This window comes from Triturus cristatus, chromosome 5_1 (assembly GCF_964204655.1).
Source record: "Triturus cristatus chromosome 5_1, aTriCri1.1, whole genome shotgun sequence".
NCBI lineage: Eukaryota > Metazoa > Chordata > Amphibia > Caudata > Salamandridae > Triturus > Triturus cristatus.
The window spans coordinates 548,574,523-548,602,003 of NC_140587.1; the positions used below are offsets into that span (position 1 = coordinate 548,574,523).

Below are 27,481 nucleotides of genomic sequence, written 5' to 3' on the forward strand. Positions count from 1 at the left end.
ATGTACCATTTAAAGAGCTTTCTTGGCAGGGTTCATCTTTACTGTTACTTTTGAAGAGTTTGTCTACCGAATTCTAAATGCACTATTTTGAGTTTTAACTTTAGCATAGTCATTCCCTACCCGTACCCTAAATTCAAACGTTGACTTTCAGGCTATGGTTACAGTGCATACCAGGGATTACTTTGCAGTGACCACCATTTTCTATCACCAAAAAGAAGGTCCCAATTCACAAATGTCTTGCTGTGACTTACGCTTGTAAAACAACTACATTTCAGGAGAGTAAGCCATGACCACTCAAAGCAAAATATTTGGGAATCGGACATGCAGTATTTTAGTCTTTTTGGGACGTGGGAGAGGTTCGGTTCTGAGTATTACAATTAGAGAGAGAAAGAGGATTATTTCCACAATCACACATCCTCATTAACATTTATAGATCACACAAACAATGCAATAATGTGTTGCATAAAACAGCTAAATATGGAAATAGCAGGAACCTTAGAAAAACATATATATACACATACACACACACACATATGGTTCTGAAAGCCGCACCCATAGTTTTGTGGTATGTCTCATCATAGTCCGACTCGTCCCACCCGGATTAGGAAGTACTATCAGGGTGGCTTCAGGGTGAGGGAGCTCAAAGTAAATGTTACTGGATAAATTATGGATCCAGAATACTGCTAAAACTATCTCTCTGTGCACCCAAAGAAATTAATTTTATTAAAGAGTATCAGGGCAGGATTAAAGATTAGAAATGGATGAATAAAATGGGAGTTTGTGTCAATCATCCTATAAATTGCCAACTTGTTGCAACAGCCCATACTAGGTCTCGGCCTCTTATGAAGGTGGGCGAGATTCCCTTTTCTACACTACATATGTATACGTATAGAAGAAACAAATAAGTCTTACCATACAAATCAATTTTTTAGGTCTTATCACCTGTAGGGATAATAAGTATATGATGTACAGTGAACCTACTTTATTACCTTATCCACTGATGCATGTATAATATATACATAATACAGATACCTATTGTTTCTTAAAAAAATGGCGAAACTTGTGAATACACAGCAACACACTAGAAATGTGAAGAAAATGTGTATAAACTTACAATGTGTAACTACTTACCCTATCCTTAGGTTGAGACGACCACCTGGCCTCTACGGAGGTAGTTGTGGTCAAACACTTGGGAGAAATAAAAGTTAACGCGTGTGTGTGATCCAAAAATCCTATTATCTTTACTTAGGCGCAGTAAGTGGATAGTGAGCTAATAGTCTGGTAATACTCAGGGATGTAAAGAGGCAGTCTCTTTAAGATGAATTCTAAAACCACAATTTGACATAATCCATGCTGTTGCATCATTCTATGTGAAATTGATATCTACTTGTTGGAGTATATAAAGACATTCAAAATGCATGTGTTCTGAGATTGTCATTTGTGCCTGCAAAAGTGCATCTGAAGCTATCCGTGTTTAGGAGGAGGTGGCATCCTCATCGCGCATAACTCGAATAGCCATTCGGGCACTGTCACACTTAGTTATTAATGGACAGAAGTGGATGGCAGGAATTTAAGGTTTGTTCCTTACCTGTATATACTGAAGGATAGGTGGATGGGAGGGTGGACGGTAATGTGGGTGTTTACAAAGGATTTTGTGATTAAGGCGACATTCTGAACGTGATCTGTCACTTGACTTTTGGCTAGTGTAGTTTTAGTTCTGGGATCATGTGGGACCTACTGGTGCATGTTAACTATCTGCCTAAGGCATTTTGAATCTTGATGAGTAGTCAGTTTTTGGGTAACCTTTGGACAGACTACATGCACTGCCATAGTGAATTTGTGCTCCAATTTTTAAAGTGAGTTCTATGTTTTTCGCTCAAGTGATATGAGGAGTTTCAAATAGCAGGAGGTATGATGCACGAATTAGTTATTTGTTAATTCATGTTCAGTCAGACTGCACTCATACAATCTGAACTTTCGATTGGGAGTAGAAGGGGTGCCATCTAGAGTTTAGCATGAGTAGGACAGGGTGTAGATCTTCTGTTGTTCATTAACTTTTGTAAGAGTATACCAGCCTTCTTATGATTGGTTCAATCAGTAGTCTATCCAGTGGACACTCTTGACATGGCAACTATCCATGAGAAAGTTGGGAAGAACTTCCATAACAGTTTAGCAAAAATCAGGAGAAAGGATTTGCAAGGGAAAAGCACTCATAGAACCCAGTCTTGACAAGAAAGAGTGAACGAGAACCACATTTGAAAATAGTCACAAAGAAAAAGACACAAGAGACCGATTCAATTCAGAGACAAGCAGACAATTCGATAGATTGTGTCTAGCAATTTTCTAAGGAAAGTTAGGGGAACATAGTGACCACGGACAGAGGAGGCTGCTCGGGAAGAGTGTCATGGAAAAAACTCACTAAAAGAAGCAAAAAGACCACTGCCATAAAATCAAGTAGGGAAAGTTCAACATCTATTCCACTTCCGAAGGGGTTTTGTAGAGCATTTCAAAGCAAACATACTGATTAGATAGATGCCTGTTCGAGCCTCTCTTGACTGTAGAAACAGAGCCTACTGGACATAAGAGTACTGTTCTTGACTATTCCATGTAAACATCTGAACAACCTACAAACAAGGCAGGTCATATAGGAAGGTGTAAAGGAAGATTGGTGTGGCCTCTGTGACCTCATGCCTTCACTCTTTAGCTCATGAATAAAGGTTGCTGTCACACGAAGCATATTAGCTTCCTGGTGTAAAGCTAAATAATGTGGTTTAAAAAAAACACATTCCAAAAAAGCACAGACTAAAACAGGTAACACCAAAAATACATGAGAATGGAAGCCAGCGTATCCCTTCATCTTTTTGTTGACACTACCTAAGTGGGAGACCTGTGTGAGTCTGCAGTGTGTACAGGAAGTTTCCACTGTGTTTGAATGAAGCTTGTTCTTGTATGCGAGGGAGCAGCCCCCCTGTGTGGGTAAGACAAAATCATGTACTGCTTAGGTATGTTGTATACCCCTTAATTCTGCAAGAGATGCTTGTACTGACAGTCTTTGCAGTGAGCATATTGTGTGAAGACTAATTTCATGGCTGGCTCTTGTGTACGTTTAAGTGTATGTGTGTGCATGCACGCCACATATGCCTATATTGACTGGGGTATGTTGGGACCGCTATGTTCTAAATCCAAACTATGTACTGTACTGATGTATTTCTGCACTGCTAATGTAATACCTGCCACGCACTGTAATTGCTGTGCTGTTGTACCGAAAAATGCCAATAAACAAAGTAAAACATTTTTTTAAAAAGTGTATGTGTGTGCATGCACATTTTGAAGATTCATTATTGTTGCCTGTACTGTGCCTTTTCCTGAATACGGAAAAGATGCACCGCTGCTACCCCCGACTTTCCTGTACGGATTCATAGAAACACGCACCGATAAGGTTTTATTGCAGAAAGAGCCAACACAACTCTATTTAACACAATCTGCACAGGACCTTAGACAGTCGATTCCAAATTGCTGCAGTCACCGACAGTTGATTTCTAGACTTAATATGTTTCTGAATATCTTAATCAGCAATATGCAACTCTTTGAGATCAAGAACTAATGAGGCCTCCAGCTATCCATCAGTTCCTCCCTCCACATGCATAACCATTGAAAGATGATGCTCTACATCAGGTGCGCAACGCCCATAGGGCACAAAGGGCTTCAGCCCCCAAGCTCCACCCCCCCCCATCGTGTCTCTCAGCCCGGGCTGAGACAGCTTCCCGGGGACACACACAGTGTTTGAGCTGCTGTGCGCTGGCGTAAGTCTTATTGCAGTCGCCCGAGTACTTCACAGGTCTTTAAAATACCATATACTCGTTAACGAGGCTTTGTTGTCCTTTCACCCCTTCTTAGAGCCCCTGCATAGCCACTCTGCCTATTGCTGGAAGAATTACCCCCCCTACCCCCAAATTTGGCTCTAGTTGCGCCTCTGCTTTACATGTCCTTAATCATGCTTATGGGTGGACGTAACCCTTGTAATTTGCTGTACTGCAATTATGCAAAATTGAGAAAAATTAGGCAGAATTTTGAAAGGAGCGCAACTGAGCATTTAGTCCTATTTTCTTAGAGCAAAATGCAGTCCAAAGTGGACCCGGGGATGCATGTTGAGGCTGAGAAAATAACGCTGAATGCAACAGAAAACCAACGTCAGCAGCCCCTCATGCTCACGTGGTTCATTGTTCATGTGCTCTTGCTGTAGGAGTTTTGTGCCAAATTACTCATAATTAAGTAAACGGGTTTAATCCTGCCATTTTGAGTCAAAAGAGTAAAGCAAAATTGTCGAAATGTGTCCGATTACACCAAGTGCAAATCACATTTTGCCCAGGTCTAATCATTGTTGTGCTGTATTTCTGCAACTGGGCACTCCAAGAGCAGAGAACTCGAGCTCTAGTTCTGTAAACACCGCTGTTCGGGCCCACCCCATGGCACAAAGTTCATCTTCAGAGCCTACTATGCAGGTCTGCGAGTACAAACGTATGCCAACTTTTTCCATCCAAGCTGGAGAGGCCGCACTGCCCCCGAACACCGCCCCAAAAATGTAAACATGCCGAGGAGCTCGATCAGAACTGTATTACCCTTTCTGCTGCAGCAAGGGGCTCTGAACCAGCTGAGGAGAGGCGGGCACGCTCCCTGGATGAGATTTCTGAGTAGCTGTCTTCGGAGGCAAGATATTAAATGGTTACTGGCGAGAAACGCACCGGCGCGAGCCAAGGAAAGAAAAGAGGAGTTAAGGGTCGTTGGGCAATTCTCCTCAGCCACGGTTTCTGCAGATAAAAAAAACCGTCCTAATGGAATTTCTAAATGCGCGTGAGATTTATCACACCTCACGAACACGTAATGGGAGGCAATAACGTGGACGATAAGGAGCCAATAAGCTCGGGCCTGGATCGCTTCAGCCCTTATCGCCCTGCAGACAGCTTGCTTGAGAGGGGCTTAATGTGCCCTTTCTAGACTAGAAAGGCTTCTCTCAGGGGGTAACAAAGTGGGTACTGCGCCTTCGAAGGCCTGCTGTGCTTCCTACTGCACGACAGAAATGCAGATGTTCACGCTGGGGCCTCCTTTCATGTACATATGGAGAGTACTGTATAGTAGAAACGATGGTTTACAGATCTGAACTATGCAATGCTTACAGCAATAACATATGCCCTATTCCATTGCTGACTGTTCCAGTAGGCGAAACAAGATTAGCTGGACTGTTAAATTTAACAAGGGGAGGAAATAATGTGGGCCGCCACAACCTCTGAGCTGCACTGTACAGTAGCTTGTGTATAGTGCCTTCATTTCCACTGCAATACAACAAAGCGCTCTTTGACTACTTAAGTAGCCAGCTACTACGGGCGTAGTACATGCTAGGAAAGCTGTTGGTTGAGGCGTCACCTATGAGTAATGGCTTAATGATGTACTCAGACAATTTGTGGATGGAATAAAACAATTTCATAGGACAAAGATGCGACCATCGCTCCCACGTGGACAAGAAACGGCCCACACAGCTGCCCCGAGGGATCAATCGAAGGATACAACACATCGGCTAGGAGGAGTTGTGGGCAAGGCTAGGAGAAGTCATGCATGAAGCTAGGTGTTGAGCACGAGGCTAGGAAATGTGCTCCTAACTTGTTACAGCCACTTCTAGGTGAGTCTGAAGCATGAGGTGGGATTCGAATACCATGAAGGATTTATTATGAAAATGCACGTACAAATGCGTATAGCAATACAGACTCCACTCCTCTGGAAGTCTGCACGGCCCACTACCTTTGAACATCCGCGAGGGAACCTGTCCAAGTGAAATGTTTTTTTGGGCCCTCGTCAAAATGTACTGGGAAGAGCCATTGTTTTGAATAAGCAAGTCTGCATATTACTAAAGTGGAGCACAATTTAATAAACAATTTGGTGGATGCCACACGATCAGGCTTGTAGATTATCTTGCGATTAATATATCGGTACATTACCATCATATCCAAGTACGATGATCAAATATTTCGCTGCCTTCTCCCAGTCACTTGAACCTGCTGCACTTGAAGTGGCGCAGCATGAAGACGGGATGCTTCAAATACCAGCAGAAGCAAGCACACAAGGTTGCGTTCAAAGAATATGCACTTGTCACGACCCAGCAGGACCTCAAAGACACAGTCTAGTCCCGACCTGAACAGAACAAAGTTTCAAAGCAGGGCAACCCAAGCACAGCACAGAACATGCCCAACACTATGACATCACTACTGCCAAGTGTCCGCAACCATACTAACAGGCTCTTGTAAATAAAAACAACAAGCTGACACAGACTATCACACTATTGTTAATGAAAAGGTATGAACTAGTTAGATCATGCTGTCAACAACCCATTATGGAAGTCGATTGCAGTTAACTAGACACCTGCGAGAAAGAATCGTGTTACAATCATTTCCGTCTTTGGATGCCAGAGGACCCTTCGGCATCTAAATCCCAAAAATAATTTTTCACCAGCTTTACTGGGAGCGGCCAAATCCCCATTTTGAAGACCAAAAGGTGGAGTCCAAAGTGCATGTTAGCAATTGGCAATAATGACCTCAGTTTTGTTAGTGTCCATCTTCTGCCAATTGCAGGCAATTAAGTGAATAAAATGTGTCAATGTGAATGCCTGTAAAACCAATACTACAATCTAAAACACCCGCGGAATTCAATGTTGTGCGTGTGCGGCTGCATGGGGATGCTAAAGCAATGCAAGTTGTTGCCTTGAAGACCAAGGAATCTGCCCTAGTGTACACGGCTTTGACCCATTCTGGGAACAAAAAGGTGCTGTTGGAGCCAATCTGCAAAGTTTATGAACTGAGCTTTAAAGATCTGTTGTCAAGTCTGTGGCACTCCTAAAATTTGTTGGAGGTGGGGTACTGTCAAACTGTACACTGGCTCGGCAGAGGAGGCATAGGCGTCAAGTACAAATAAAGGAATGTGAGAAAGGGACAAAAGCAGGAATCAGGGGACACAACCTCATGGACAAGAGTGTACAGGATACAGGCAAGAGGGGATTCAACAAACACCCACTAGCTTATACAAAAATGTGTTGCCTATGCAACTTCAGTTAGAAAAGTATGGAAATAAGAAGAACAAGCATTGCAAAGCCAAAAGGTCTGGTGTTTTAAGTGAAAGTAATTCTTCAATTGACAATTTTGCTATGAGTGATTTTGTGGAATTGTGAGAGTTATGAATTTGAGAATGGGTGTATGAATGGGTGAGTGATTGTATGCATGGATGAAAGAGTGAGTGATTGGTGCAATAAATACATGGACATGTGAATACATAGCTGGGTGAGTAATTAAAAAGACATTGCTAAGTCGATATCTGGATGTGTTTTAATGGATGGAAAAAGAAACGAATGAGTGAATGCATGGACAGCTGAGGTCAGAATGCTGGAGGTTGAGCTGGTTCCATTGGTAGCTTGAAATCCCAAATGGGCAAAGCTCAGTAATTACCAATCACTGGCACGTTTTATTATGTGTGACATTTCAATGCCCTATAAATGACATATTCAGAGACACTCTGGCATTAACACCAAAAGGACCTATAACCATGTGATTCTAAAACTTTTGCGCAATGGAATGTTCTCGTAATGGCCTTAAAATAGTCCAACACACAGTGATCTTTGCAAAAAATAAAAAAAATCAGGGATAGTAAAAGGGGTCAGTCACACAAAAGTTTTGGCCACTTGGCAGCGGTTCATTGATGGGCACGATGATGAATGCAACATGGATATGTTTTAGAGTGTCTAGGATTATCAGCGAGGCCAGCGGCTGAGAGGAGCTGAACAGTGTGGAAGTACTGCTCCCGGTCAGACTTATTTATTTTCCTATTTATGCAATTGGGATCTTTGACACCTTTTGTACCACCTACAATCCTGGCTGCTGCTTCTAAAAAATCCACATTTGATTGGACTCCAGGGTAAAGGAAATAAAAGAGCTCTATGACAAAAGAAAGGCTCGTAGGAAGATAGCGCTACAATTAGGAGCCAACGGAATCTTACTTTTCTTAAGTGCCCAGGTTTCGTGAATGAAGATATAGTGCAGATGAGCAGTACACCGTTCCCCACACTTCTCCATAATTCACAACGAGTTCTAATGTTAAAATGTGGGAGCATTAGAGACACAACTGATTCCTACGAAGCCAATATATTAATAGTCACAATATTTTTCAGAGCAGGGTGATGATAGTTCTGCAGTCTCAGAGAGTCACCCCACCACAGGCATGGGTTGACCTACTCAAGGGAAGAGCACTCACAACATGTTTGGTGGGTCGCGTATGAAAACCCTCTTTCCACATGACCGCAGTTGTGTGACTTTTGCTAAAAGTGCCACAGCTTGGGGAGGGTAAGTGCACTCGGTTTCAATTTACCAGAGAATATGTTTGAAGACTTCACCCTCTTGTTTTGCACAGTTGTCGAACACACCAAGTCTGAAACTGATAAAAGTTTAGCAAAAAATAATGGTTTCATAAGCAGACTAGCACATTTTAATATCAAACAATTCTTTTTATTTTTACTTGCTACAATAATGTTGTTCTTAAAAGTGATAGCACTGAAAAGGAACTCCATGTTTTTTAAACTGCTGAGCCTTCTTAACAGAGCAATACTTTCTACTTGACGGGAAATGAGGCGGAAAAGTCACATGTAAAGTCCCAGCACACACCTCTATGTAATCTCGCATAGCACAGTCCAAGAACACAGGGAGTAATAATTCATAACATGGCTTTTTAACTTGTCTTTAGGCCTTTGTTATGAAAGCTGGTCTACGTCATTAGCAATTATTTTCCCGAAAGAAAACCGGAGCTGTGCTTTAAGCTTTTGGCATGGACCGCCGTTTAGTGCATCAGAATATTTTTGCATGCAAAGTAAGTCGTTAGACTGTAGGAAAAAACAGAGCGCACCCATGGTCAAACCACTTTATATTATCTAACATCCAGTGCAAGAGAAAACTGCAATCATAAGATTTAGGTTTTTTTAACTCTTAAAAGCATTCAAGACACAAATGTGCCACTGATTTAAAATAAATGTTTTCATACAATAATGCAAATCAAAGCTTTAATTTCAGTGCTAACACTGGTGACAAGGCTAATATCAGCCACTCACTCAATAAGAACTGAAAGTTATACTGCCATGGATGGGCGTTGTCCCTATCTGGCAGCTGACAAGCATGCATGGTCAGACCGCCAAACTGTTGCTACAGAGGGCAAGCAGAATGAGTGAACCAGGATTTCATTGCTGGAGAGAGAACTCTTTAACAGTAGTTCACCTGTGGCCACCACTGCTACTTACGGTGGCTGGCAATGCTACATCACACTGGCAAGCGAAAGGTCTTATTTCTGTCGATATGCAGACCGAGGCCAGGGTAGAAGAGCGCTCACACTGCATCTGGACCCAGCAATGGCTTGGTGTATATATAGCCTCACAACCGGATGGCTGCTCGCTCAACCTAACATCTTGTTGGGAGTGTTGACATGCCAAAAGCCATGGTACTCTTAGGAGAAGGAGTTTTCGTCATGTGTGGGGACCAAGCAGGCGTCTCTGGGGAAGAATGGTTTGCCTTTCAATGGCCACCCCAACTAAGTGAACTCAGACAAGTTAAGAGACGAAATTCTCTCAGTCATGATGACTGACACTTCAAACGGCTGTCCTCCAGGCTTATCAAAATGTGAATGATACGTCCAAGTAAGCAACAGCTGAAGAGGCTGACCAACTGCTGACTCTGTATGCTATCCTGTGGGCTGATCCTAAAAGTGAATGACTTCTAGCACCAAGATGCCTGCGAGCGAAAATGCACTCTATAAATAAACAAGAAATAGTTTAGATCGATATAAGGAGGGCTCAAATATTTGGAATATGTATGGTAATGTGTTAGTGTAATCCTGGCTAGGACACCTATTTTTATTTTATAGATCAAATTCTGTACTCTAAATGGGACGAACTATTATGTTTAAAATCAAACACTTTTTTCAGCTACTAAATGAACAAAGGCAATAACTAACCAAAAAAAACATTTCTTTATACTCAGAGCTGCATCTAAATGGCTGAATTCTGCAAAACAAAATTACAATGTTCAACAAGCCATTGCTGCACAAAAATGAGCAACTCAGATAGCCAAATTCCAGCATAAATCCAAGGGTAGGCGTTGTAAATTCAAACCCACTTGCAGCTTGTCTCTCTCCATGGCAGTTCCAAATACCAAATCTTTTCACAATCTGAGTTACCATCTTAAACGTATCCCCTGAGCAGCGCACAATACCCAACTCCTTAAAAGCCAGACACATTATGTTGCTCCTGAAAAAAAAGAATTGGAAGTGACCCTGCAGACCACAACAATTACAACCCCCATCACCAATCTTCCGTTCCTAGCCAAACTACTGCAAAACTGCATGGTCAAAAAACGATGTTTCAGACACTAATCTGATAGATGACCGTCAATCAGGTTCGAGACTAGGACACAGCCCAGAAACTGTAACACTTCAGATAGTTTATGTCCACATCTAAAAACTGTGGCAAATCCCGTCTCCTTGGTCCTCTTTGTGGCTTTTGACATCATGGACTAAAGCATTATTCTAATGGACATCCTGAAAAGAAGACTAGGTTTTGATGACTTGGGGCTGAATGCGATGTAGGGGAACGACTGACCTCAGGTTGGCGGTCCCGATTGCCTAATCATGATGCGACTAAACACTGTTCGGTTGAATACTCCATTCCTCTATGGGAGCTTGTGTTACAGAGTCAGTGTTCATCCCTGCAACGTGTGGCAGGCACCTCAGGGTGCCTGCCACACGGTGCAGGGATGAACCCCCAACCGCAGGCCGCAGAGGCAAGGGGGCCCTGCTAGGGTCCCCCGCACTCTCTCTGACAGGCTTTCCATGTCGGAAAGTCGGACATGAAAAGCATGCCGGAGATGGAGTATCATAATCCCAAGGGCGGAAAGGCCGCCCTTTGTGACTGTAGGCCAGCCTCCGACTGGCCAATGGGCTCCTGGAGCCCATCGGAAGCTAGCCGTAATGGCAGACTGGTTTAATTTCTGACCGCCAGCACTGCAATGCGGCGGTCGCCAATTAAACTGAGAAAAGGCCCGGAGAGGCTCTGACCGACAGTCGGAACCTTTCCGGGCCGCATCGCAGTCGGCCCCTTGGTATTAAAATGATATGCGTCATATCTCTCAAAGGGAAAAATGGAAATCCATATGGATAATTACTGCTATTGCCTACTCCACAAAAGTCCTTCTTTACTTCCTGCTGTTCAACATGTATATGGAACCACTGGTGACCTCGGCTCTCAACATGGTGCATTACATAATACACATCTAATTTGCCACCATAAATCAAGAATGGCTCCACACAAAGTGGTCTTCCAAGCTACTGTACTATTGGTGACTAGGCCTGCCAATGAGATCACATCTCGCAGTTTTGAATGACCATCAGTAAAAAAAAAAAAATTTAAAAAGTAACACACACACACACACACACACACACACACACACACACACACACACACACACACACACACACACACACACACACGATCCTTATGCAAGCTGAATCCAAATACAAAAAAATAATCCTCAAATCAGTTTGAAGAAAAATAAGCAAGCCTGTTTTCTTTATAGTACTAAATATAGCACCCACAGAGTGAAAAGATAAATGTTTTAGACCATTATTTCATTTGTAGACATTAAAAGAGGGACTTCTTTTTTTTGTTTGAAAAAAATAATGGGGCGACCCGGTGTCCCGCAGAACTCGGGTAAAAGTATTAAATAAAAAAAATGGTTCTGTCGGGGTATAAATTACTTAGAATACGATAGTAGCAACAGCTTACTTATCACCCATACCAATGATTTGGGAAAGAATGAAAACATGCATAACACACACCAAGAGTAGTATTCAATAATATATTCAGAAATAGACAAAGTATTCAGACATAAAGCAGCTGCCGGACAGACACGCCTTTTACAAATCACGTAAATCACTTGACTGGCCAAAAATCGACTCCAACCGACGGGTGGAAGTCATTTTAAGAATACACTTGAGGCTCCAACTGAACAGGGGAGCACAGAGGTTATGAATCAAAGACCTTCCCTGAAATAAGAAACGTTCGAGACTTAGACACCACAAAGAATCTGTAGTCTGGCTGCCTACCACCCCCCTCCTGTCCTGAGGAAGACCCAACTTGACACAGTTAACTTTTTGCGCTAGCCACAGGGTCGAAACGTCGACGCACAACATATGTCTGCACAACGCTCATGATCACATTTTAAACTTACCAATGGATCCTGGAGTTTATGTGCTAGAATACGAAGAAGGACAAACTGACATTTTTTTCCCCTCTCCTGAATGCACGTTTATTTATTTATCTTGTATATATTGCACAGTCAATGTCACCAATCACCACATGTCACTTTCTCACCACAGTCACTTATTCCCAATTGAATTTGTAAATTGCGACAGCCACGAATATTTGATATCTATTTCTGAATATATAATTGAATACTACTCTTGGTGTGTGTTATGCAATTTTTCTTCTTTCCCAAATCATTGTTATGGATGATAAGTAAGCTGTTGCTACTATCGTATTCTAAGTAATTGAACTATACCCCAACTGAACCAATTTTTTTTTTTTTTAATTTAATTCGTTTTTTGTTGCAGTTAACATTATAGGATAAAAAAAAATGGGAGGAACAAACCTCTACTCCCGCTGTGCTGAATAGTCCCAGTGAACTTGCGACTGTTACAATGTGTCCGTGGTTCATGTCCAGCATCTTTGGGAGAAAAGCTTTTGTCGTCTACAATAGGAAGAAAAACAAATTTGCATTAATATAGTTAAACTAGGCAAGAGATCGATGAGAACACACTTTGCATGTAATGACACCTGGGCTTAGGAACGAATGACATTATAGCGTGAGTTAGTAAGGTAAAAATTACATTAGAAAACAACATTTTTTTATACCTGTAAGCAGGGGGGGTGGATAAGAAGTGAGAGTACTAACTCGTTATCTACAAAATGTCCTACTCACAGCATAAAAACTCATAAAATTCTACTTTTTACACATCATTCCTCTCCCAACAGCAAGCACAACAACGGTTGCAGACTCCACAATTCCTCCTCACCTCACTACAGAAACCAGAAACCTCCCCCTCCAACATCTATCACCCTCAATGGCACACTCATTCTGCAGCTCTGCCCCTTCTCCTCTCCTTGACTTTCGCAGAGGAATGCACCCTCACAGTTTACTCAGCTAGTGCATGCCTGGTGCTCAATCAGGTCTCTCCAACCCCCAGTTCGTCAAACTATTCCTGAGCCTCCCCGGTGAAGGTCACCTAGCATTTTTCATCCAGACCCGAAGTAGGCCTTCCCACACTAAAAGCTCCAAGCACAGACCTCACTCAGCTCATGCAACAAATGCTTCAGGAGTGATTATCTCCAATTGACAGGCTAGTTGCATCCTCAACGCCAATATTTCCAGATCCCCTGCAAAAAAGTTAAAATCGCCCTACTAAACCAGTCCTCTCTAACGTCTGGAAGTTCATTAACACTGCTCATGAAAGCCATCTCGCCTCAAACTTCCTCCAGCTCGACCACTCAGGAGCTTTGGCACCATAGATCGCAACATCTTCCTGCCCCCGTTAAACTACAGCTTCAGACTCCTCTCGTTCTCTCCCTGCAGTCAGAACATCCAGACTGCAATAGTTTGATTTTATGTGCTTTCTTTTAATTAGGGATCCCTATATGGTATTTATGTTTTTGACATTTGTCTATATTTATCCATATTAATTTTGACAATTTTATCCATATTAATTTTGACAATTTTATACATATTGTTTTTTGAGTTCTGTGGGGAAAAAAAGTGAAGCAGAAAAATAGATTTCCACTTTTTTTTTTTTTTTTAAATACAGATAAATGTACTCTCGTGCTTTGATGCCCGATTGGTTGCAATGATATGAATATCCGTGGATTATACATCACTACACTCCTATGAAAACATTCGTGTTTCAGTATCAAACCTGTGCATGTCAATGACTGTTTAAGCCTCATTAGGAAACTCAGTCTGCACAACTCAAATAAATACACACAGAAAAATCGGTGTTTTCTGTATTTATTTGCAAAAAACTGAAGACTAATTTACGATGTGTTCTCTCACCCAGGTCCTTCTGGTACTAAGAATCAAAACAATCAGAGTATAGGAGAAACAACGATACTAAAAAAAGTGAGTTTTGATCGCTTTCTTGAAAGTGAGATTGTGAGAAATTGGTATTAACGCTAAGGTAACCCGTGACGCAACATCGTTCCCGAAAATCTGAAGCAGCCTCCCAGAAGAGATCTTGTTATGGTGGGTGTTAGAACCGGCGGTCTCTAGTTGGCAGAGGTATACACTTCTGACAAATAGGGACCTACCAACTCTAGTCAGGGAAAGGGGATTACACACTCGGATAACCCCTGCTACCCCCTTGGTAGCTTGGCAGAGCAGACAGGCTTATCTCAGAGGCAGTGTGTTAAGCATTTATGACCACATACAGTAATAAAGTGAATACACTACAGATGGACACGACACAGAAGTTATTATAAAAATAGTATTTTTATATAAGGCTTAGCACAAGACCAAATAACGACAAAAATATACCACAGTCTTAATAAATACTCTTTGGACGGAAAAATAATAGTTCAAGTAAGGTTTCTTCTTGGCAAATAGTTCTTTAGCAAAGTATTCTTCTGAGCACAGTTCTTTGGCAACAATGTAACCCCCACAGGAGTCACACGACGTCGAGTCTACAAGATTCCCAAGGTTCGGCGTTGACCGCGAGGAGCGCTACGTCGAGCCTGGAGTCGCAACAGACCCCACAAGTACAGTACCTTGAGAAACGAAGAAAACGAGGATCCACGGCGTCGAGATGTCGGCGTCGAGGTCGGCGTCGATCGTGCCTCGGAGTCGGGTCAATCCGCAGCGGCGTCGAGGGATGTCGGACCGGAGCAGCGCTCACGGCGTCGAGAAGGGCGTCGAGTCGATGCGATCAGCAGCGGCGTCGGGACGGGGTCGCTTGGAGGTGGAGCCGATACTCACTCCCCACTGGCGTCGATACCGGCGTCGAGACGGGGTCACTTGGAGCCGGGGCCGATACCCACTGCTCACTGGCGTTGCTGCTGGCGTCGGGACTGCAGATTTTCCCTTGTGTACTGGAAACAACACTTTCCAGCAATTCAGCAATTCAGTAGATGGTGAAGTCCTTTGGCCCTGTGACTTCAACAGGAGACTGGCACTCTTCCAGCCCTAGGAGATTTTCTAGCAAGCTTTTAGAGAGTACACACCAAGTTCCTCTCTCCTTGTTCCTTGGCAAAAATAAAGAAGCAGCTTTCAGGTTCCTCCACAGCAAAACAGCACTCTGGCAGAAAGGGGAGGCAAGTCCTTAGATCAGCAGGCTTCTTGTCCTTGGTACAGGTTTCCTTGTCAGAAGTGATCTGAGTTCTTGGTTCAGGGGTCCTTCTCTTATACCCCTTTTTCCCTTTGTTCCCTTTGTCCAAGCAGGGAGATTCCCACCATCTCAGGTTTGTTGTGGGTGTTGCCAGGCAGAGGCACCTGGCCTATTCACTGAGCAGGGCAGAGTCCTCAGCCGCCCAGCAGGAGGCGGAGCCAGTATTGTCACTGGCAGGAGCAGGGCTATCAGTCGCCCAGCAGGAGGCGGAGCCAGTATTGTGTCAGGCAGGGCAGGCTACTCTTCCCTCACTCTACGTGTAAACGCCCCATTCACCCCACACTGACTCACCCAGACCTCTGGGGCCACCCAGCCCCTGACACACACACCAAACCAGCAGAGACCGGTAGATAGTTGGACAAGAAAATAGCCACTTTCTAAAAGTGCTATTTTCAAACATAGAGTTTAAAAACCATCCATCCTAAAGGGTGCGTTATTAAATTCTGAGTTCAGGGATACTAAACTCGACATGCTACCATGCTCCCTGAGTCAGATAGATTATAATGGAGTTAATAATCAGTCTGCCCAGTCTGGCCTATTGGAGGCAGGTAGCCCTTCAATAGTGAAAAACGAAAATGGCTGTAATTCACTATTAGGTCATGCCACACACATCAGGGCATGACCTACCTTTTACCAACAATGCACCCTGCCCTAGGGCCTACCATAGAGGTGTCTGAAATGTGGCAAAGTGAAGGTTTAGAGACTGGTAAGTAGGTTTCCTTACCAAGTCGACATGGCAGTCAGGGACTGCACGCAGGCGCTGCGGTGGCAGGCCTGAGACACATTTTACACGCTGCTTCTGTGGGTGGCACAACCCGTGCTGCAAGCCCACCAGCAGCAGTTAACTTACACGCCCTTGGCACACGCAGTGCACTAGACTAGGGTCTGAACAGTAAGTCAACCAAGCCAATCATGGTAACACCAATCAATGTAACAATTTAACATAGGGAGCACTTGCACTGTGGCACTGATCAGCAGTGGCACAGTGCCCAAAGCAATAATCCAGCAAAAACATCGTAAACAGAGGAGGCAAACAGAAAAAAATGGAGGAGAGACTCATGCCAATGATGCCAGGTCTAACACGTGTCCCCTCCAGCTGAAATGTGGGGAGAACTACCCTTCACCCAGGGAGTCCTCATCACTAAGGCGGAAAAATCTGGACAGACCATCAGCATTGGCGTGATCTGTACCAGGGCGGTGTTCCACCGTAAAGTCCATGCCCTGTAGGGAAATGGACCACCTCAACAGCTTTGGGTTCTCACCCCTCATCTGCATTAACCATCTGAGGGGCCTGTGGTCTGTCTGAACCCGGAAGTGAGTCCCAAACAGGTAGGGTCTTAGCTTCTTCAGCGCCCAGACCACAGCAAATGCCTCACGCTCTATCGCACTCCACCTTTGTTCCCTGGGAAGCAACCTCCGGCTGATGAAGGCTACAGGTAAGTCTCGGCCCTCCTCATTCATCTGCGCTAGAACAGCCCCCACACCATGCTCTGAAGCGTCTGTCTGGACAATGAACTCTTTTGAAAAGTCGGGTGCCTGGAGGACCGGTGCTGTACACATTGCAGTTTTCAGGGTGTCAAAGGCGTTCTGACAGGCGTCAGTCCAGATCACAAGTCTCGGCTGCTTTCTGGAAGTCAGCGAGGTCAAGGGGTGCACAATGTTGCCATACCCCTTGACAAACCTCCTGTAGTAACCCGTGAGACCCAAGAAGGCTCTCACCTGAGTCTGGGTTTTGGGCGGTTCCCAAGCCAGGATGGTATCTATCTTGGGTTGCAGGGGGGCCACCTTGCCGCTCCCTACTTGGTGCCCCAAGTACACCACTGAACCCTGCCCAATCTGGCACTTACTAGCCTTGATTGTGAGGCCTGCTCTGCGCAGGGCCAACAACACTTCCTGGAGGTGGCGCAAGTGTTCCTCCCAGCTGGCGCTGAACACTGCTATATCGTCCAGGTAGGCGGCGCTGAAATCTTCCAGCCCGGCCAATACCTGGTTAACCAACCTCTGGAATGTGGCAGGGGCATTCTTCATCCCAAAGGGCATCACACGGAACTGGTAGTGCCCATCTGGTGTGGAGAATGCAGACCTCTCTTTTGCCCCATCAGTCAAGGCGATCTGCCAGTACCCAGACGTTAGATCAAACGTACTAAGGTACCGGGCAGCCCCCAACCGATCGATGAGCTCATCAGCTCTGGGGATGGGGTGCGCGTCAGTCTTGGTGACCGAATTGAGTCCTCGGTAATCCACACAGAACCGAAGTTCTGGTGAAGCACCAGGCGCGGCAGCCTTTGGGACCAAGACCACTGGGCTGGCCCAAGGACTGCTAGAGGACTCAACCACCCCTAAGGCAAACATCTTGGAGACCTCCTCCTTGATATATGCTCTGACCTTTTCAGTCACCCTGTAGGCCTTGTGCCTCACAGGAGTGCTGTCCCCAGTGTCCACATCGTGGACACACCACTGAGTGACACCAGGGATTAAGGAGAACAGATCAGGGAATTGTACCAACAGATGGCGACAATCTTGCTGCTGCTCGGGGGTCAGTGTGTCAGAGAGGACAACACCATCCACTGACCCATCTTTTTCTTTTGCACACAGGAGGTCAGGAAGAGGCTCACTCTCCTCCTCCATCCCAGCATCTGTGGCAAGGAGCATGCCCACTTCGGACCTGTCTAAGTGGGGCTTTAACCGGTTGACATGCAGGACCCTTAAGGGGTTCCTGGGAGACTTCAAGTCCACCAAGTAGGTGACATCGCTCTTTTTCTCCACAACCTCAAATGGTCCGGTCCACCTGTCCTTGAGCGCACAAGGTTCCACAGGGGCCATGACCCAAACTTTCTGACCAGGTTGAAGCTCAACCAGAGTGGCATTCTGATCGTACCACCGCTTCATCTCTTCCTGGCTGGCCTCCAGATTTGCCTGAGCAAGATCTCTGAAGCGCCGAGTCTGGTTCCTAAAGGCCAGCATGTAACTATATACATCCTGGGGAGGTTTCCTGGGAGATTGCTCCCAGCCTTCTTTAACCAAACTCAAAGGTCCTCTTACCGGGTGACCATACAAAAGCTCAAAGGGGCTGAACCCTAGAGACTTCTGTGGCACCTCACGGTAAGCAAACAGCAGGCATGGCAAGAGGACGTCCCATTTACGCCTCATTGGTTCTTCAAGACCCATGATCATGCCTTTTAGGGTCCGGTTGAATCTCTCAACCAGCCCATTACCTTGAGGGTGGTAAGGAGTGGTAAACTTGTAGGTTACCCCACACTCCTTCCACAGAGACTTCATATAATTCGAAATGAAGTTGGTGCCCCGGTCTGACACCACCTCTCTGGGGAACCCCATGCGGGAGAAAACACCCATCAGTGCCCGTCCCACCACGGGGGCCGTCACTGTTCGGAGAGGGATGGCTTCCGGGTACCAGGTGGCATGGTCCACCAAGACCAGGATAAACCTGTTGCCCATGGCTGTCTTGGGGTCCAGTGGCCCCACAATGTCAATTCCCACTCGCTCAAAGGGGGTACTGACGACGGGAAAAGGTTGGAGGGGAGCCTTCTGCTTCCGCCCGCTTTTCCCACTTGCCTGGCAAGTTTGACAGGTCCTACAATGGATATCTGAATCCCTTCTCATCTGAGGCCAATAAAAATGGGTGACAAGCCTGTCATAGGTCTTGTCCTGCCCCAGATGTCCAGCTAACGGAACGTCATGAGCCAACCCCAGTAGGAAGGCTCTGAAGCGCTGGGGTACCACCAGCACACGGGCTGACCCAGGTTCAGCAGCCTTAGGCTCGCTATACAGGAGGTCGTTCTCCCAGTAGACCCAATGTGATCCTGACTGATCACCTGAAGTTTGGGCTGAGGCCTGCTGCCTCATACCCACAAGAGAAGGGCACACTTTCTGCTCAGCACAAAATTCCTCCCTGGAGGGACCACCCTCCTGCTGCCAATGGGTCAGCTCGGGCAGGTCTCCCAGTTCGGCCACTTGTTCTCCTGTCGGTTCCAGGGCATCCCCCTCAGGGTCTGCTCCCTCCTGGACCGCGGGAACGATGGGGGACGGTTTCCCGCGCCCCCTGCCTCTTCTCTTCACGGTTGGGACCTGGGCCATACTTTCAGGCTCCGGGCCCCCATCAACACCCTTACTGACTGACATGGACCGGGTGGTCGCACACACCCACTCAGGCAGACCCAACATTTCCAGATGCGCTTTTCTCTCCACCTTAGCCCAAGCGGAGTCCTCCAAATCATTGCCCAAGAGACAATCAACAGGCATGGCGGGCCTCACAGCAACCTGAAGAGTACCTGAGACCCCCCCCCACTCAAAAGGAACTTGAGCTACCTCACACTTACTCTGTGAGTTGTCAGCAGCTACAACGGGGTAGAATGCATGAGGGACCACCTGCTCTCTGGACACCAAGTGACACTTGACAGCTGTCACACTCGCTCCGGTGTCTCTGAGAGCTTCCACCCTATGGCCATTAATGGTCACCCACTGCCTATATTTCTTAGTGTTACTAGGCAGAGGGGTTGGAGGGACCATTTCCACGTCTCCTAAAGAGACCAGGGACATTTCTGCGGGACCCCACCCACCGGGGGCACCCATCTCCTCCCCTCCCAGGGCTACACTCGCTACCTGACGAGGGGGTGCACGCGGTGGTGCATTCGAATCCTTCATGGGACACTGGGGATCATAATAACGGTGTCCCACCTGCTTACAGGCATAGCAGGTCATGGGGCCCCTGTGAACAGGTTTACCTGTCGGGGCCTCTGGCTTCTTTACAGGGGGAGGCTGGGAACCCTTCCCTTGGTTCCCTTGGGGACTACTTTGGGGCCCTTTCTGAAACTCCCTCTGTTTACCCCTGTCCCCCCCACTCTTCTGCTGGGGACCCTGCCCACCTTTGGCTGAGTCTCCCACTGGACCCTTGTGGACCCTGGTACTGACCCAGCGGTCCGCCTCCTCAGCAAGTTTTCTAGGGTTAGATAGCTTGCTATCAACAAGGTGCTGGCGTAGCTCTGGAAAACAGTTATTAGACAAGTGCTCCCAAGCAAACAAATCATAAAGAGCATCATAACTATCAACCTTGCTACCCTTTATCCAACCATCCATGGTTCTGCAGAAAAAAGACACATATTCAACCCACGTAGTACCAGGCAACTTCTTACATTCTCTAAAGGTTTGTCTGTACTTTTCTGGAGTTAAGCCATATCTCAGCATTAAAGCATCTTTCATATGAGTATAAGACATCCTATCCTCAGCAGGAAGGCTCAACAAGGTATCTCTCCACTCGTTTGTAAAGCGGCTCCACAACCCCGTTCCCCAATCCTTCTCAGGGACCCGGTGGGCCAATAATGCTAACTCATATGCTTTAAACCATTGGCTAATATCTTCATTCTTACTGTAATCTTTGATCACATCTTTAGGAAAATAAAACCTACTTTCTGCAGGCACAGATGGAGTGCTGCCACCAGAGGGATTCAACTCTAAACTCTTAGTTTTAAGCTCCATCTCCCTCACCATCTTCTCACGTTCAAACGCTAATTTCTCTCTCTCGAAATCTAATCTTTTTCTCTCCATTTCAGCTTCTCTCTTGCTTCTCGCATTCTCTAATTCCAACTGCCCTCCTAATTTAAGTTTTGCCATTTCTAACTTGTACCCCCTCTCCTTCTCCCTGTCTTCTAATTCTTCGGGGGAAAGGCTCCTAGAGGACGCACTACTGCCTGGAGATGACACTGGCCCACCTGTGGGCTCTTCCTCTTCCTCTTCCGGTACCACCACCGGATCAGAGGGATTTCTGGCCTCTAACCAGGCCTTCAGCGCTTTGAGGAAGCCCTCTTTCTTTGAGACACCTGTGGTAGGAACTTTAAACTGCTTGCAAAATCCTTTTAGATCTTTTAGCGTGTAGGAATCTATCTTCTCCTTATCGAATTCCCCCACAACATTCTCCACAGGTGTAGCAGCTCCGGCATTCTCCATGGTCAAAACTGGCAGTGTTTAGAAAAATCAGATCCAGGAAAGCGGAGAACAAAAATAGGATATCCTACCAAAACAGATTGTGGCTGCGTTATGGTCTGCTTTCACTATGTAGCGTACACTAATCACTGCACATGAGTCATAAATGCAAAGTTCAAATCCTCACCGCTGACCACCAATGTTAGAACCGGCGGTCTCTAGTTGGCAGAGGTATACACTTCTGACAAATAGGGACCTACCAACTCTAGTCAGGGAAAGGGGATTACACACTCAGATAACCCCTGCTACCCCCTTGGTAGCTTGGCAGAGCAGACAGGCTTATCTCAGAGGCAGTGTGTTAAGCATTTATGACCACATACAGTAATAAAGTGAATACACTACAGATGGACACGACACAGAAGTTATTATAAAAATAGTATTTTTTATATAAGGCTTAGCACAAGACCAAATAACGACAAAAATATACCACAGTCTTAATAAATACTCTTTGGACGGAAAAATAATAGTTCAAGTAAGGTTTCTTCTTGGCAAATAGTTCTTTAGCAAAGTATTCTTCTGAGCACAGTTCTTTGGCAACAATGTAACCCCCACAGGAGTCACACGACGTCGAGTCTACAAGATTCCCAAGGTTCGACGTTGACCGCGAGGAGCGCTACGTCGAGCCTGGAGTCGCAACAGACCCCACAAGTACAGTACCTTGAGAAACGAAGAAAACGAGGATCCACGGCGTCGAGATGTCGGCGTCGAGGTCGGCGTCGATCGTGCCTCGGAGTCGGGTCAATCCGCAGCGGCGTCGAGGGATGTCGGACCGGAGCAGCGCTCACGGCGTCGAGAAGGGCGTCGAGTCGATGCGATCAGCAGCGGCGTCGGGACGGGGTCGCTTGGAGGTGGAGCCGATACTCACTCCCCACTGGCGTCGATACCGGCGTCGAGACGGGGTCACTTGGAGCCGGGGCCGATACCCACTGCTCACTGGCGTTGCTGCTGGCGTCGGGACTGCAGATTTTCCCTTGTGTACTGGAAACAACACTTTCCAGCAATTCAGCAATTCAGTAGATAGTGAAGTCCTTTGGCCCTGTGACTTCAACAGGAGACTGGCACTCTTCCAGCCCTTGGAGATTTTCTAGCAAGCTTTTAGAGAGTACACACCAAGTTCCTCTCTCCTTGTTCCTTGGCAAAAATAAAGAAGCAGCTTTCAGGTTCCTCCACAGCAAAACAGCACTCTGGCAGAAAGGGGAGGCAAGTCCTTAGATCAGCAGGCTTCTTGTCCTTGGTACAGGTTTCCTTGTCAGAAGTGATCTGAGTTCTTGGTTCAGGGGTCCTTCTCTTATACCCCTTTTTCCCTTTGTTCCCTTTGTCCAAGCAGGGAGATTCCCACCATCTCAGGTTTGTTGTGGGTGTTGCCAGGCAGAGGCACCTGGCCTATTCACTGAGCAGGGCAGAGTCCTCAGCCGCCCAGCAGGAGGCGGAGCCAGTATTGTCACTGGCAGTAGCAGGGCTATCAGTCGCCCAGCAGGAGGCGGAGCCAGTATTGTGTCAGGCAGGGCAGGCTACTCTTCCCTCACTCTACGTGTAAACGCCCCATTCACCCCACACTGACTCACCCAGACCTCTGGGGCCACCCAGCCCCTGACACACACACCAAACCAGCAGAGACCGGTAGATAGTTGGACAAGAAAATAGCCACTTTCTAAAAGTGCTATTTTCAAACATAGAATTTAAAAACCATCCATCCTAAAGGGTGTGTTATTAAATTCTGAGTTCAGGGATACTAAACTCGACATGCTACCATGCTCCCTGAGTCAGATAGATTATAATGGAGTTAATAATCAGTCTGCCCAGTCTGGCCTATTGGAGGCAGGTAGCCCTTCAATAGTGAAAAACGAAAATGGCTGTAATTCACTATTAGGTCATGCCACACACATCAGGGCATGACCTACCTTTTACCAACAATGCACCCTGCCCTAGGGCCTACCATAGAGGTGTCTGAAATGTGGCAAAGTGAAGGTTTAGAGACTGGTAAGTAGGTTTCCTTACCAAGTCGACATGGCAGTCAGGGACTGCACGCAGGCGCTGCGGTGGCAGGCCTGAGACACATTTTACACGCTGCTTCTGTGGGTGGCACAACCCGTGCTGCAAGCCCACCAGCAGCAGTTAACTTACACGCCCTTGGCACACGCAGTGCACTAGACTAGGGTCTGAACAGTAAGTCAACCAAGCCAATCATGGTAACACCAATCAATGTAACAATTTAACATAGGGAGCACTTGCACTGTGGCACTGATCAGCAGTGGCACAGTGCCCAAAGCAATAATCCAGCAAAAACATCGTAAACAGAGGAGGCAAACAGAAAAAAATGGAGGAGAGACTCATGCCAATGATGCCAGGTCTAACAGTGGGGATCTGTAGAAGTATGCTTTCAGAGCGTACACTGAAGGGCTGAATTAGACTGGTCAGGCAAGAGGTGTCTGGTTGGCAATACAAACCGTGAAAAAGACACGGACATATGAAATTGCTAACATTAAACCTTCGCTCCACAGGTAACCAACCATTGTTTCTATGTGGCTCAGATACATCATATTCGAAATTTACAGATCAAAATGACTGCTGCATTTTACACTATTTGGAGTTTAAATAAGTCTGCTGCAAAGCCAACATACGGGTAAATTCAGTAGTCCTGGTTTGATGAAAGGTAGGAGGAGGCACTAGTTTAGTGGATCTGTTCTGGAAGATAAAGAAGCATTTGGTGCAACTGCTAAAGAATACGGTAGCTTGCACTGCACAATGCATTAAAATAAGGCTGCATCGACAGATTGGCATCAACAGCAATGCCCAAGGATTCCACATTTGTTGCTGGGGATGGTGATGTCCCCTTACTAATAGGCCAGTACAAATTCACCCACTGTTCTTTACTCTTGCCTAACAAGATGGGCTCTGTTTTGTTTGCAATCAACTTCAGTGAGATGAATGCCACCCATTGGTATACTTCTTTCATACATCAGAGGTTGCTACCAGTCATGTATGGCTCAAGATGAATAAGCATATGGTTATTTTCTGCGTATTGAGAGGGTCTTGCATCCGTGAGACTGTATTAGACTGATCAGAGAACTAATTTATACACTGAATGGCTGAGGGAATAAAGGAGATCTCTGGGGTACACCTGCTCTTATCAGGGTGCCTTTAGAGTGGCAATAATCCACCTTCAACTTTTGTGCCCTCCCATTAAAATGAAATAAACTATTTAAGGACTATTTATTTTGCTATTCTGATCAGAATATCAATTTCAATTTATTGCATAATTAACAAAAATTATTACAATCCACATTTAGTATAAAAACAATTATAAAACTTGCGTACATAAATTTATTTAGTCTGGTCTTTGTTTTAATTTTAGTATATATATATATATATATATATATATATATATATATATATATATATATATATATTTTTTTTTTACTTTTTTAAATTTTTTGTTTTAAACCGTTTCACAAAGTCCCCGAAAGAATATACTTGTTGTTTTTGAGTTCTTGGTCTAACACGTTTTAAGTTGTAATCACGTGGTAGAACGTCCAGCCTTATCACTGAAATCCTCTTTGGTTGTGGTGTAGGGCTGCTCATTTGCCCAGGAATAGTTTTTTAGCTTCTGTCATAAATTTGAGTCCCCGGCAAGCAAGGATGGGAGAAGAGCCACTCAACCAAGTTATTATCGCTTGCCGGCATGTTTTTATGTTCAAATTGAGGCAAATAGCGCGTAGGTATTTCCTTCTCAGGGTCATTAGCGCTGGGCACACACAAAACAAGTGAGTTAGAGTTTCGTTGTGGTATCCACATAGTCTGCATTGGAGACTTTCGTTCTGATGTTTCCACGACGGTCTTAGATCTTTTGAAAAATGCAGGCCCAGTCTGTAGTCAATGAAAATTTTTTTTAAATGTTGACTAAAGTGAGTTGCTAAATAGGTCTGCTGTTTCTGATAAGAGTAGGAGGAGATGACAGTCCAAGCATGGCGTCGAGAAGCCAAAGTAGTTTTATCCTCTAGTAGAGATTTCCTTTTTGCCTCTCTGTTGGCTATTTTACAGAAAGAAGTATGTTCAATTTCTTTGTTCCATGTTTCTAGGAGATCTAGTTCGTGCAAGCAGGTGTTCAAGTAGGTTGCCCAAGAGTTTCCAGTAGACACTCTGTCTTGGGAGCTTATCTCTTGCCAACAAACATAGTCCATGGACTTGGATTGAGCTAGCCGAAGTTTGTGACACCATTTTGCAAACCTTGACATTGAACAAAGGTGTTGATTTTGTAAGCCAAATTCGAGACGGATTTGAGCCGCAGATGCTGATTTAGGTAGATTGAACACAGATTTGTAGATTTTGTTCTGTAGTTAGTTTAAGATTTTGGCCTCGCCTCCGAGCCAAGTGACTAGTCCACATGATAGTGTAGGTTGAATTTGGGCAGACATTACCCTAAGGAGGTGCGTATAGTCTGGACCCCCCATTTTTTTTTTAAGCTGTCTATATGCGTAAATTAATGTTTGGGACTTTGCTCTAATAGTCAGAGTGTGTTCTTTTTTTAAATTGCCTTTCCCAATCGTCACGCCTAGGTACCGGTAATAGTTCTCTTCTTCCAGTACTGACTTATCAATCGTCCATACGAATTTAATCTTCTTGTGCTCAACTAGACGAAGGATTTTTGTTTTTTTCCTGTTTAACTCCAATTTTTCTTGTGTTAGATAGGAATGAAGGTTGGTTATTAGGCGTTGTAGACCTATTGGGGTTTTGCTTAATAGAACAATGTCGTCGGCAAACTGTAGGATTGGAATGAATTCGTTCCCTAGTTTGGGTGCATGGCTGTTTATTTGTCCTAGGTTACTACCTAAGTCTGCCAAAAACAGATTGAATAGGCACGGGGCCAGGACACAGCCTTGTTTTAAGCCGTCCTGAGTTTTGATTTTTGATGTTAAGCTCGATCCCTGGCTTAATTTAACCCTTGCCCATGTGTCCGTGTATAGGCTGATTATTGCGTTTAGCAACATCCTAGGCATCCCCCAGACTTTGAGCTTTTCCCATAGTCTTGACCGGCTCACTCGATCGAAGGCTGCTCTTATGTCTATAAAACACCCGTACAACCGTTGGTTCTTTTTCTCCGCTCTCTCCATTAGCAGTGCCAGTGTCGTCAGGTTTGTTGTTGTCCCCATCCCCTGTCTGAAGCCGATTTGGAAAAAGGGAAGCAAATTGTTGTTTTCTACCCATTCTTGAACCTGCTCTAAAAGACATGAAGCATACAGTTTTCCTTCTACATCTATAAGAGAGATCAGCCTGTAGTTAGCTGGGTTTCTTCTGTTCCCCTTTTTATAGATGGGGTGGATGAGGTTTCCTTTACACGATGTTGGCATACGGCGAGAGGTAAAGATTTGGTTGAACAAAGCTGTTAGGTGGTTGGACCAAAAGTCCTTGTTTAATTTAAATACGGCAGTCGGCAGTCCATTTGGACCCGGTGCACCCTCGGGTTTTAGTTTCAGTAAAAGTTTAGTTACACTTTTGCAGGATGTCAATGCTGGCTGGTCGCAATCCCATTTTTACTTGTCCTGGTCAATTAGTTTATTTAAACTTTCCTGGGGGCCCACTTGATTGCCTGAATCCTCTGCATTAGTTGCCCGTAGCATTTTATTAAATGGGGCAGTGTCCTTTGTTGCATAGAGATTCCTTACGTGGGCTTCCCAGACGTCGGCATTGATGCCAGGATCATAAGACATCTCTTCACCTTTGTTCAATTTATTAATAATCCCCCAGAACTCCAGAGAGTTTTGCTGCTTGCTGGCTGCTAGGAGTTTTAGCCATATTGATTCTTTATATTTGGCCTTTGCAGCCCACAGCATTTTACGGTAATTCTTCCTCAAGCTCCTTAACCGACTGTGGTTTAAGTTGCTTCCATAGTTTTTGGAAGGTTGAACGTTCCGTTGCTCCCTGGATATTTTTTTTTTTTCCAGTCTTAATTCATCAGTGAACCAGGGTTCTTTTAAGATTT

At 45.2% G+C, this 27,481-nt stretch overlaps 1 protein-coding gene across 1 annotated transcript in view; it reads right to left on the reverse strand.

Annotated features, from left to right (window-relative positions):
• RDH10 (retinol dehydrogenase 10) overlaps positions 1 to 27,481 on the reverse strand; it is a 112,407-nt gene that overhangs the window by 17,034 nt on the left and 67,892 nt on the right. Inside the window, exon 3 of the mRNA XM_085605427.1 lies at positions 12,723 to 12,821. Within this exon, the coding sequence (XP_085461553.1) occupies positions 12,723 to 12,821 (99 nt within the window). The remainder of the gene's footprint in view (positions 1 to 12,722; positions 12,822 to 27,481) is intronic.